The sequence below is a fragment of the Miniopterus schreibersii genome (genome assembly GCF_964146895.1).
Source record: "Miniopterus schreibersii genome assembly, chromosome: 8".
NCBI lineage: Eukaryota > Metazoa > Chordata > Mammalia > Chiroptera > Miniopteridae > Miniopterus > Miniopterus schreibersii.
Genome location: NC_138109.1, coordinates 39,508,426 through 39,521,814, shown reverse-complemented (window position 1 = coordinate 39,521,814; position 13,389 = coordinate 39,508,426). Strand labels below are relative to the sequence as shown.

The window sequence follows — 13,389 nt, the reverse complement described above, 5'->3', positions numbered from 1 at the left end:
CATCAATCTTGTTAATCAAAATTTAATATTATAAACCAATATGCATTTCTTGTTACTGATTATACTATGTAAACTTTCAGTTTAAAAATATATTTTTTAAAACCTTTATATTAATATTTCCTTAATTACTGTTTAGGTAAACAGATTTATCAGACTCCCACATGGCTCACTGACTTTGCCAAGCTTAGGCTATTTTAAGAACCAGAGGAGTAGGACACAGTACTACCTCAGTGATAGAAATATGTAAGCTAATCTCTTTCTTAACTGCATTTGCGCCTCGTCAAACTTCTTGTTCTGTGGCTTTTGGCTTTCTCCTTTGACCTTTCAGTTCTTGTCTTAAACACAAAGTCCTACTGAATTCCCACACTCCTCCTAGGTGACTATTGCTTTTGCCTCATTCTCAGTATTTTTCTTTGGTATTTTTGGTTTCCATACTTCCATCACTGCACTTTCTTAATTCTACTTGAATACAAAAAACTAAAGAATTCTTAATAGGTATAAACAACTTCCTAAAAACCTCTTAATTTTTATTAAACTCTATCAGCTCTTTGCTGCCCTCTCCTGGGCACAGTTTGGGGCTCTTGACCACTACTCTAAGCTCCAAAGAGCATAGGCTAAAAATAAAATTACAATTAAGTACTGTAATTCATATTTTCTTTGAGTACTACACCAACTATCAGTTTAAGTAAAATAAATGTTTATGTTTTTATGGTCTACAAACAATGCTACTACTTTTAAACTGTCCTAATTGCTATAATAATATTCCATGCAGAAGTCTGACATTTTACTTCTTAAGAGTGAAAGGGGAGATTTTTACACATCCATTAAGAAAAAGAAAGTACTTACCTCTGCAGACAGCCCAAGCATCTTCATCACATTTCTCACCACTTGTTCTCAACTCAAAAAAATTATATTCTTCAAGGCTAAGAAGACCATTTCCATCTAAGTCAATTATTTCAAATATATCTGATAAAGTTGACCTAAAATTATTAAAATAGCAAATTATTTCTTGTCTCCAAGGCAACTTGACTGAAGCTTTCTATAAAGATAAATTTCAGAAGGAATATCAAGGCATTGAACAGTTTTTGTGAACTATAAAGATAATGTATTCAAATATATATTTTTACTCAGCCTAGTATTATACGAAATAAAGAAGCTTCTAAAGCAATCATAGTATCTCCACACATAGTAGGACCTCAATAGTAGTTCCCTTCTTTTCTCCTTTCTCCAATCTACTTTCTCCTTCCTTTCTACCAGGTGTTGTTGTGTATATCTAGGCCTAGGAGAACCACCTAAGTGCTTGGATTTCACATTTGACAGTTATCGAGGTCAACAGTGCAATTAGAAGGATCTAGTTCCAAGGCAGTGTCTACTGGAGGAGAAACTGGTAGATGTATGGCTAATGCTGACTTACTAAATGTGTGGAACCCAGAAATAAATAGCAATCCCAGACCTGTGAATGGCAGGTCACTTTCAGATGCCTCGTGAAAGAGCTAAATTCTAGAATTAGAATCATGGTGTGGGGGTGGCAGCTGGCAAATGGAAAAGATGAAAGACAAACTATTAATATATATATATATGTCCAGTCTAAACATTATAGTTCTAACTTTAAGAAACAAGACTTACCTAAATTCCTTTGTAAGAAATAATTCCCCTGTTTCATCTCTATACACAAGCTGGGCTTCTTCTGTTATTGGTTTTATTTCTTTCCTCAGCCTACAGCCAGTTGTGGAAGGAATTAACCAGTAAATTCCAGGTCCTAGTTCACCAGTCCATCCAAAAACCTTTTTTGAAAAGAATTAAAAAACAACACCACCATAAATCTTAATGAACTTCTTTATAAATGACTTTTAATCTTCCTTCTGAAAAAGAAGCATTAGAAATCATTTTTAATCAATATTCACCAATTCTATTATGGTTCTATCAATCTTTTACAGGCTTCAAAATCTTTTTTCAATGGTAACCCTAGTATAAGTCCATTAGATATAGTTCTTTGTGGTTCTATATATTTTTTTTAAATGCTCAAAACAATAACAGGTAAGAAATCACATAATTTCTAAGTCTTCCCCAATAATTTTCAAAAATGATTATGATACATGTATCTTCAACAGGAAGCACAAAGATCTTAGAATAAATTTTCCAGGTTACAATCCCCTAATATGATTCAAATACAAATATATGATTTGTAAGTCAGATTTCAACGATATAAAATAAAAATTAAACACATTTTAAAGAGTTAACTATTTATATAAATTAGCCATATTTGTAAGAATCCAATTATGTAGACAAACACACTAGAATTTTACTATTATGTAACATGGCCTATAAAACAAGATGGCAGAATCCCAGATAAACCTACCTCATGCAAAATTATTTTCCATCACAGGGTATTTATAAAGAGTGCCAGGATATTTGTATAGGAAAACATTTTATTCTCTTGTTCTATAAAAGAAAGCAAAATGGAATCTCTCTATGGACCTTCTAGGTGCTTTCTGAAGCCCAATGTCTTCCTATAAAACCTAGGGGTTGCCTCTGTCAAATAAATTACATCTAAGCATTTTCTGTCAGCTATTTGCCCGTCAGCACAGAAGAGTCCTAGGGATTTCTGTCTGATGTTGTGTTAAAAAACTTTCAAAACCCAGGTATATTTTAGGCCATCCTGGGTATTCATATCCCAAATAAAGCTGCTTATCTGAATCTAGGATCAGCCCTATTTCTGCCCTCACAAATCAGAGGAACCGCAATCATCTTAAAGTGACCATACCCTATTTTAATGCAAGAAGCAATCGAATAAAACTGAGGGTCATTTTGAAGACTAAAGATGGACCAAAACCATCCTTTCAAAGCCAAAATCTTTTAGACTGGCCAGATGCAGACTGATAACCAGGAGTGAAAAACAGTTCTTGCTGCTTCCTAATATATGTTATCCCATGAACCTCCCTTATCTCCACATATAACCTTGAATTGCCACTGTGGATGGCAAATGAAAAGTCTTTCATGGGCACAAAACTCTTCTTAAAGAAAATAATTGTGAAACTAAAACTAAAAATGAAAAGTCCTTTATAAATATGACATATTACAGATAACCAGAAGCCTATATAGTAAAGAGGTAAATAGAAACTCATTCAAACTTTATTACAGGCTTGCTATGTACTAACATTTTTACACATGCAATCTCATAAGAAAGTAATTTTATCCAAAGCAAAAATGGGAAAAGCTATTGTTTTAGACAATGCTTTATCTTGAACTTAACTTTGCAGTCAGCTCTGAAGAGGAGTTTAGTCAAAACATTAACTTCTGTCATTTTATTTGTTTCTTGCCTATAACTATCCTTGTCTGTTAGGAAGCCTACAATAAAGACTTTTATATAACATTCCATCAGGGAAATGTTTGTCTGTCGTTGGACCTATATAAAGATTAAATATGATATTGCAGTAAGCCCTTGAATAGTATTATTCCTGTTGTTGTGTAGCAGATGTATTTTGTAGTTCTCATAAAATAAATAGCCACATTTATGTATCTGCCTCACAGATTTGGCCTCTGAGTAAATATATAATTAGAAAAGATCAGAGAAACCCTATGGGCAACATATAAACTCATTTAAAAGCATTTCTTCAGATCAATCTATTTTTCAACCTTGTACTATGGGTCAAGCCTGAGGATAGTAATCTTGAAGTTTTTCTTTTTTTGCAGTAGTAGTATAAGTAAGATAAACATCTAAAGCAACTTTTCCAAAGTCTTGAATTGCTTGTATTTAGGGGAAGAAAGTCCACTGGTATCAACCATTTTTATTGAGTATAACAAAAAAATGTTCACATGTGAGGCATCAGGGCATTTAGAAAAGAGGAAAGTGAAGTACAATGTCACACAACTTTTAAGTTGTGAAGCTAAGACTGCCAATCAAGCCTCAATTCTTAAATCTCGGCAAGAAAAAGTCCTTCACAATTAATAAAGCATATGTAATATGTATAGTATTTAAGTACTATATATACCTTAATTGGAAGAAAAAATACAAAAGTTAAAAAAAATACAGAAAAACTACTGTTGTACCCAAACTTGAGTTCATACTACACTTTTTAATTAAACATTAGAAAATAAATATGTATACTTCTCTACTTCGTAGTTCAGTAAAACAGATGAGCTGTAGGTTTGCTTGATTCTCATTTTCCTTAAGAATATACAAGGCAGTATCAACTGACAACCAAGGTGATGGTTTTCCTATAAACAAAGAAACCAAAATCTTAAAATAAGCAATCACTACTTACTCTCCTATTTAAAAAAGACGTTAGTGGTTTCCTTCCCCTTTGGATTTCTTTTTTAGAATTACATTCTACTTTTATATGAAAACATCACAGCATTTACAGTAAGGCACATACTTATATACAGTAAGCTTGTTAGAAACATTCTCCACATACACACTTTCTAAAAAGCATAACTTCTTGAACTTATCAGAGGTTGCAAGGTAACCAAAAAGCCTGAAATCCAAAGAAAAGCAAACCCTTTTAAGGAGAGATGGGATATAAGCACTGGCTTACCTGTGAAGGAACACAGGAGGGGAAAGAGTTGTCAGACACCATCTATGTGCTGACAACTTCAAAATTTGTATCTCCAGCTAGAATCTTACCTCTGAACATTAGACCCATATAAACAACTGCCTATTTCACAACTGCCTATTTCCATATAAACAACTGCCTATTTCACAACTGCCTATTTCCTATTTCACTTGGATTTCTATGCCTAAAACCCCTTTTTAAAAACTGTCCATCTATACTCTTCTCTATCTCAGTTAATAGTAATTCTTTCCTTTCAGTTGCTCAAGTCAGAAATCTTGGAATCATCTTTAACTTTTTTCTTTTCTCACGTATCACAACCAATCTTCAGGAAACCTTGTGGTTCAAACTTGAAAATATATCCAAAATTTCTACTTCTGATCCTTTGTACATCCCAGTTCAAAGCATTATCAGTCCTCACCTAGAATTCTGCAATAGCATACTAGCTGCTCTCCTTGCTTTCTCCTGGGCATTCTTCAGTCTATTCTCAATATGGCAACCTGACTGCTCTTGATAAAATATAAGTCTAATTATGTCCTGTCTCTACTTAAAATCTTCTCAGGAAATTAAGAGTTGGAAAAATGTTGCTCATACCCTAGCAATAAGGAAAAGTGCATGAACTACAAAATCATAACTTTTCTTGAACCCATCAGAGCTGAGGTCACAGGGCAACCAAGTAGCCTAAAATTCAAGGAACGACAGACTTTTCCAAGGCTTATTTGTGGTAAACAGAGGAGGACAAGATGTCAGGCACCATACAAGTGGAAAAAGAAGAGAGAGCAGAGAAATATTTGAAGAAATAAAGGTGGAAATTTTTATAAAAACTATGAAAGACAACAAGCCATAAGCCATAAATCCAAAATGCTCAGAGAGCCCTAAGCAGGATAAATAAAAAACAAACAAACAAAAACCCCCAAACAAAAAACCACCACCAAACCCAAAGCAAACAATATCAACAAACACACACACAAAAACACCTAAACACATATTCAGACTGTTGGGGGGAAAAAAGATAAAAAGAAAATCTTGATGACAGCCATGGGAAATATCCTCCTAAGGGTTCCTCATTTCCCTCAGATTAAAGACCAAGTCTTCATTATGGCAAAACCCAGAAAAACCTCTACCTAATTTGTCCTTGTTCTGCATAGTCTTCATCTACTACTCTCTCCTTACCTCATTCTAGCCACTCTAGCCACCTTGCTTTCCTAGACCAGGCACACTCTCACCTCCTCCACTCTTCACCCACCCTTTCCCCCACTCCTACACCCATAAAACTCATCCCTTGTCTTCTACGGAAGACAGCAAAAATGGCTGTCCCTATCTGTATCTACAGCCCTTTGCAAGGCAACTTCGCAGCTCCTTCATCAAGAAGTCAAGTCTATTTCTTCACTTCATAAGTCTGGACTTGTGACTTGCTGTGAACAACAAAATGTAACAGAAGTAATGTGCCATTTCTGAGCCCAGGCCTCTGAGGCCTCATGATGCTTCTGGTTTCTCTCAGATCCCTGTTACACCATGAGAACAAGTCCAGGCTAACTTACTAGAGGATGTGCGATTGTATGAGGCAGAGTCAAGCTGTCCCAACTGAGACCCCAATACAGAATAGAGAGCCCAGCCAAGATCAGTAAAGCCTGGCAACAGCTAACCAGCAGGGGACAACAGATACACGAGTGAGCCCTACAGAGAAAGGCCAACCCTAACTCAGACCAAAACAACTATCCAGAAGATCAGCTCATGGGCAAACAAATGTTTAGTGTTTTAAGCCACTTTTAGGATAGATTAGTTATGTAGCAGTTGACAATCGATATACATCTTTCAAGTCTTTGCTCAAATATCAGCTTCTTAATGAAGCATGCACTAACCCCTGCATTTCAGTGGCAACCCATCTGCCCTCAGCAGTCACACTGCCACTTTCCATCTGTTTCCCCTGTAGCACTTGCCACCTTCTAACATACCATGTCATTTATTGTTTTTTATTTATTGTTATTTCCCCCACTAGAATGTAAGTTCATAAGGGCAGGGATTTTTGTCTTTTTTATATTCTGATGTATCCTAAGCACCTAAAATGCTACTAGTATAGGGGCCCTCAATAAATATTTGAGAAATGAATAAAGCAATATTTTTTGTAAGAATATGGAGAATTAACAACTACATTGAATTTGCAGGCCTATTTTGATACGTTTATCTTAAAAATGACTACTGTAATTGCTATTTAGAAGCATCAACTACCAACTGTTGTAAGTATTACAAGATATACAGTGAACACTTACAGAACCTCTACTTTAGGGGGAAAAAAGAATGAGAATGGAGACGATCCCTCCCTTTAGGAAAGGTTTACATGTAAACACAATGGAAGAAAACATTGATATTGAGAACAACCACCATTGAAAGAATCTCTAGGGAAAGCACCCTTATAGACATCTTCCACTAATTAAAAATTACATAATAAACACTTCAGACATTAGGAAATTACTAATTTTTATCTAGCATTTGTGTACAAAAAAGAATATTGCCATGAATGCAAAGATTATTAATAAGAATTGTCTAAGTCATATGATATAGGACTTTGAAGTTATTAAAAAATACTTGCAGTTCATATTGTCTTAAGTTACGTTTCTACAGAAGTTCTCTTTTAAAAATTGGTAAGTGGCAAAGCTAAGGATTAATTAACAAATGGAAAGTTAATTCTATGTCATAAGATTTTTAAATGAATTAAATGAAGCATGCTTTAAGCACATACAAAAAGCATACTTGCTTTGCAAAATATGTTAACAGTCAATGTATAAACTCTTTCTTTAAATGTATGTAACCACATGTTTCTTAGATTATTTTCTTCACGAAATAGGACTATCACATACTTACATAAGAATTTTTAAAGAGGGCATAAATTAATATTTTAAAGAATATGTAAAAATTTTAAACTTGCCTTCAACTTGGCTCAGATTTAATGGCTTAATTGTTAAATACACCATGGATCTCTGAGCTATGTGCATCCTGTATAGGTGACTAATGATTTCACCATCTTCTTCTAAGAAAAAGCAACCTTTTGATTGTACACATTGCCACTCCTGAAATAAAGAAAAAAATTTTTTTCAAATTATGTTTACTAAATGTTTCCAGTATGCATAGCAATGAGGAGAAATCTGAGGATACAAAAGAATTGTAGAGTATTGATCTCCAGGAATTTGCAACTGTCACTGAAAGGCAAAAAAAGACAAGACACAATCCGATTATAACTGATAGTAGTATATGGTTAAAACAAAAAAAGAATTATATATGCAAAATAATATTATAACTCCAGTTCCTAAAATAGTGCCCGACACAGTGTAGGTGCTCAATCAAGGTTTTTCTGTTGGGGGGGAGGAGGGGAGGGGGGTGACAGCAATATAAACTGAGAGAGCAATTCATAAACTGTATCTTGAAGGATCAGCAGAAGTTGGATAATGAAAAGTTACGGGAAAACATAATGAAGAGAAGAAAAATAAATAAATAAAGTTCATGAGAATGGGAGAAGTACTGAAACAAAGTAATAAACAAACATGCCGCGACAATCAGGGGAGTATAGTAGGAATAAAGAAGTAAGGAACGCTAAAACTGATATTTTGAAAGAAAAAGTGATAGGACTTTGTATTTAAAAGATAAAGTATATGACGATGAAAATAATTGTTTCAAGTCTACATACTAAAAGAACATGGAATAAATTTCACAGCTATAGCAAAATACTGATAAATATCAGTTTTGAGGAAGACCTTCCTATAATACTGACTCTACTATCTCTGTTTAGCCAAATCCCTTGAAGTCCAAACTAATGTCTACATGGGTTCTCATAACTACAATTAAGTATAACCTGAAGATGGCTCCTTATGCAGAAAGTAAAGGATTCTCTATTGAAGGTATAAAAAATTGTGCATTACCATAGGTGTGTGCCAAAATGCTTTTCACTTTATCATGAGTAGACTTGCCTACCTATAATGTAACACATATCTATTCTACTTCTAATGACTTCCAAGAATATTAATGAGGTTTTGAAGTTACTTTACAAAGAATGATTTTGAAAAATTACCTGCAAGAATATTTAAAAAATAAGCTCAAGGCTTTAATAATATTAAGATAACTACAAAAAAGGTGTGCATTTGCTGTATAACAATAATATAAAAATATTACTAATGTAGTATAAAAAGACTTATATGGCACTTAAAAGACAAGAACAGCCCTGGCTGGGTGGCTCAGTTGGTTGGGCTGTTGTCCCACACACCAAAAGGTAGCAAGTTTGATTCCTGGTCAGGGCACGTACCTAGGCTGTGGGTTCATTCCCAAGTTGGGGCATACAGGAGGCAACCAACTGATGTTTTTCTCTCACATTGATGTTTCTCTCTCTCTCCCCCGCCAAAAAAAATCAACAAACAACAACAACATATCCTCAGGTGAGGACTAAAAATAAATAAGTTAATTAATTAATTAAAGCTAACCTTGTCTCTTTAAAAAACAATTTTGCTAAGCAATATTCAAAATTTCAATTTAACTGGTTCTATAATTACCCATTGAGTTGGTATACCATTACTTACTATTTCTAAAATGTTGACCATTTAGATAATTTCCAATTTCTCATCAGCACAGACAATGCTAAAATAAATACTATTTTATCTAAATGTTTTTCTTCTAATAATATAGATGAACTTCAGATAAACTTCCAGACAAAAAGTATGTGTATTTTTAAGGCTAATGATGTGTTCCCATATTGCTTTGTAAAACAGGGATACTAATTTTATGCCACCAACAGTGTATAACGTAATAATTTTACCATTACCATAACTTAATCAGTAGCATTATAATTAAAAAAAAAAATTGGCTGGTGGTGGGAGATGACTTCTTAAGTAAGGTGTGGGTACATAAAATATTCATTATAGCATTCTGTATATTTACATGTATGGTGCTACAATGATTTTTGCATTAATTTGAGTTCCTCTGATTGCTAGCAAAGCTGAACATTTCCCCATGTTTATTATTTGTGTCTCCTTTTGTATGAACTGTCTATCCATCCCTTATTCTCATAGCTATATTACACACTTGGTATTTTTCTTACATATTTTAATAAATTCTTTTTGACTATTTTAGATATTAACTACCCATTAAAAGCTTTGATGCATGTATTTTCTCTATTTCCTTTTATTTTAGTTTTGGTTATTTTTCAATTTACGTAAGTTATACATTTTTATATTCACCTTTTCTTTGGAAATTTCTTCTTAAACTGAATTTTAAGAAATTACTATTATTGCTGAACTATTACTCAAGTTTTCAGTCAGTAATTAATCACATGCACCGTCACATCTTTGGGGTATAAAAGACATGTGTACTTTTAATTCTGAGAAATTAAAATGTGACCTTAAGTTATTGTAATTCATCTTCATAAGTATATTGCTCATGGCAGAAACAAGTCATTATATATGATATTTCAACAATACCCCTATGAGGCAATATGGGGTAGATATAAATTAGACATTTTAATAAACAGAGAAACTGATGTACCCAGAGGTTATATTGGTTCAGGCTTTTACAAGGAGTTTGTAGAAATATCAAGTCTATATTCTAAGACTTTTGGATCAATGCTTTTACTATTAGATCATGTTTCTAAAAGAAAATATACTCGGAGTACTAAATTCAAATATTTTATAACACAATGAGGTTCAAACTTGGGCTTGAGCCAAAAGTTCGAGTTCAACTATTAATGATGAGTAAGAGTATGTACAGACTTCATTTAGCCTCCCTGTAAATCTCTTGGATGGGAATATATTATGGACTAACAACGGATGCTGACATTACCTCAGAGCCAATTGGCCTTAATAAAATCAACATGACCTTGGATGGATGAAGACTGCTACAGAGAAGAAAGGAAAAATAGACTCATATTGCTTTTAGATAGGTTACTCTTTGAGACAGTTTGAACTAAGATTCTGACATCAAATGGAAAACATCTAAAATGTTTTCCTTTCAATTAATTTTGAGTATAGCATTACCAGGTGGAATTTCATCTAATATATTTTATAAATATATCTTTATATTTACCCATCTGGAATGGTAAGGAATACTCATTTAGAATTACAGAATATTAAAAGTAAAAGAAGACTAAAAAGCAATTCAGTGCAGATTTCTCTTTTGATTGATGAAAAACTGAAAAATAAAGTGATATGCTTGAGTTACATACAGTTCTCGTTAACTGCAGAACCAGGGCTGGAACCCAAGTCTACTTACTTTCTCTCCAAACTACAAGCTGTACTCAAAATTCTGTTCTTTTTCACACTTAAGTATCTGCCATGATATTTTTAAAAGCTAGAATTTAAAGAAACTTCATGTTTATGAATTATTATAATTAAGTATGATAAAGCATTATCATTAAGGAATTATCCATATATTGAAACATTAAGATAAACATAAATTATTTAGTTTTCTACTAAAAAATGTAGATTTTAGTAACTGAAAAAATTTCTTAAATTTGTATTGCAACCATGGGTATAGCAAGCCCCCACCTCATTTAAGAAATGTTTAAATAAATCTAAAAAGTAATGCACTTGGCCAGGTACACTGGTAGCGAACATAATTTGTGGCATGTGGGAAACTCAAAGATGGAAGAATTTTTCCTATGGTACTTCTGGGGGCAGTGCCATGAGCTGACAGGAATAATCTTTATAAAATTCAGGTGGGAAGTGAGTTAAATATTTTTGTTAGAGATCTTTCCTAACTTCCTATTCTAGAAAAGGTATAGGTAAAAGGGAATTTATAAGTTTCTTTGGAAAGATAGTCAAACTGCATATTACAATACATGGTTAATAGGCTGGAAATTTTTAGAACAACAGCTATTATAAAATAGAAATAAGACAAATGCCACATTATTTATATCAACCAAACTTCAAGTAATAATCAGGTTATTTTTAATACTAAATAACACTACTAGGAAAATTTGTAGCTCTCCTGTTTAAAAGGAAGCATTCAAATTCTTAAGATCTGCCAGAATTATTTAAATTTCCTTTAAAACAAACAGACTTTCAATCACCCAAGAATTTTTCTCTAGGACCTAGACTATAATATTATTGGATTGAAAGAAAAAAGTACTTACAAGTTGGCTGGCTCATTCAAATAAATTAATTTGAAAGAATTCTCCATTAAAGAATTAAAAGTGAGCCCAGTGGGGCGTGGCTCAGCGGTTGAGCATCGACCTAGGATCCAGACGATCGGGGTTCGATTCCCGGTCAGGGCACATGCCCGGGTTGCGGGATCGATCAATGACTCATCATTGATGTTTCTATCTCTCTCTCTCCCTCTTCTTTCCTCTCTCTGAAATCAGTAAAGATATTTAAAAAATTAAAAAAAAAAAATTAAAAGTGAATATTGTGAGAAAAAAATGAAAAAGGTTTAGTTTTAAAAAACAAACAAACTTAGAATGATAGATTAAGAAATTCCACGTACAATGTTGTTTTTTGACAACATAAAGCAAAAATAAAACAGCTTGTAATTCTTATACAGGGCATAAGGTGGTGCTACATTCTACCAATTCAGGTAAATTCACATAAAAGGAAAAAGAACTGCTAATTCATTTGTCATATACAAATTTTACTTCTTTTCATTCACAACATATAAGAAAATGCTGAAAAGCACAAATTAAAAATATTAAAGTTGAAAATTCTAGCATAAAAAATATGTCAGCAAAGCTACATTTTTCTTAGAATACCTTAGAGAACATGATTTGTTTTGACATAAAATTTTGTATTACTATTAAAATTTAAGGTGAGGTAGAATGATTAACCAGTCATCAGCATCATCATTACTGTTGTTTTTTATAAAGATACCCTATGCCACATACTTATTAGAAAGCTATTTGTTTTCATTAAGACAAATAGGTAGTTATTGAACTTTTTGTTATTAAAGAATTATAAACTGTACAGACTTTAAAACAAAGGTTAAATAAATGATTTATAAAGGGAAAAATTGATAGGAATTGCCCCCTAATTGATCCACATTTTAAAAATATGAGTAACTTCTCTTAACAAAATTATTTTGAGCCTTCATAGAAATTAGACAATTTCAAGTTTAAAATGTTTATATTTGTATTGTTTTATATAGAGAGATATATAGCATATGTTATACAACACATATATGTACATATATATATATATATATATATGTAAAATATATATGTAGGTACAGTCTTAATTAGGAGTCCGATATAGGAAGTTTTGCATCTCTGGAGTTTATCACTCATCTTTTGGGGCTTTCTCTAATTCCAGTCATGAAAGGCAATTGAAGCTATTCCTCTGTCAAAGAAATATTCATGACACTCCTTGCACATTGTAAATCCTAAGCAAATGAATAGAATTCAGTATTAAAAAAAGAATAGTGATACAGTACCTATGCATGGCCTATAGAAAGTAATACATGCATAGTCCCTATAAGGGTCTCATTTTCCTCCTGTAATTCAAGTCCCTTACCAATTGTGTTGCTTTACGGTTTAAAAACTGGCTTATGTGTACCCCATTACAACAATTTTCTCATTTATCAAAAGATCCTTCTCCCAATTGCATACTTCTCCACTCCACATGAAATTGAGGCGCTCAAACTTGTTTAAAATGGATTTAAAGTATTTGAAAAAATTAATATGATTTAACAATTCTTTTAGTAACTTATTCTATCAATCTCAAAGAAAACAAATTATACATTAACTATACTCATAACCAAGTGCTTCTCAGTTTGTTATGAAACTTAAGAAATATATAAAATTTATAAAGTAACTTTGAAGTAAAATGCAAACAAAGAACTGAATCCTGCTGAATAACAAAAGAGTCACGGA

The 13,389-nt window shown here is 32.8% G+C and overlaps 1 protein-coding gene across 3 annotated transcripts in view; it reads right to left on the bottom strand.

Moving 5' to 3' along the window:
- EFCAB7 (EF-hand calcium binding domain 7) overlaps positions 1 to 13,389 on the bottom strand; it is a 40,244-nt gene that overhangs the window by 16,534 nt on the left and 10,321 nt on the right. For all 3 annotated transcript variants that reach the window (XM_081144411.1, XM_081144413.1, XM_081144412.1), the window contains exons 7-10: positions 7,477 to 7,618; positions 4,109 to 4,218; positions 1,627 to 1,784; positions 847 to 980 (exon numbers count right to left, since the gene is read on the bottom strand). In XM_081144411.1, coding sequence (XP_081000537.1) covers positions 847 to 980; positions 1,627 to 1,784; positions 4,109 to 4,218; positions 7,477 to 7,618 — 544 coding nt within the window. The remainder of the gene's footprint in view (positions 1 to 846; positions 981 to 1,626; positions 1,785 to 4,108; positions 4,219 to 7,476; positions 7,619 to 13,389) is intronic.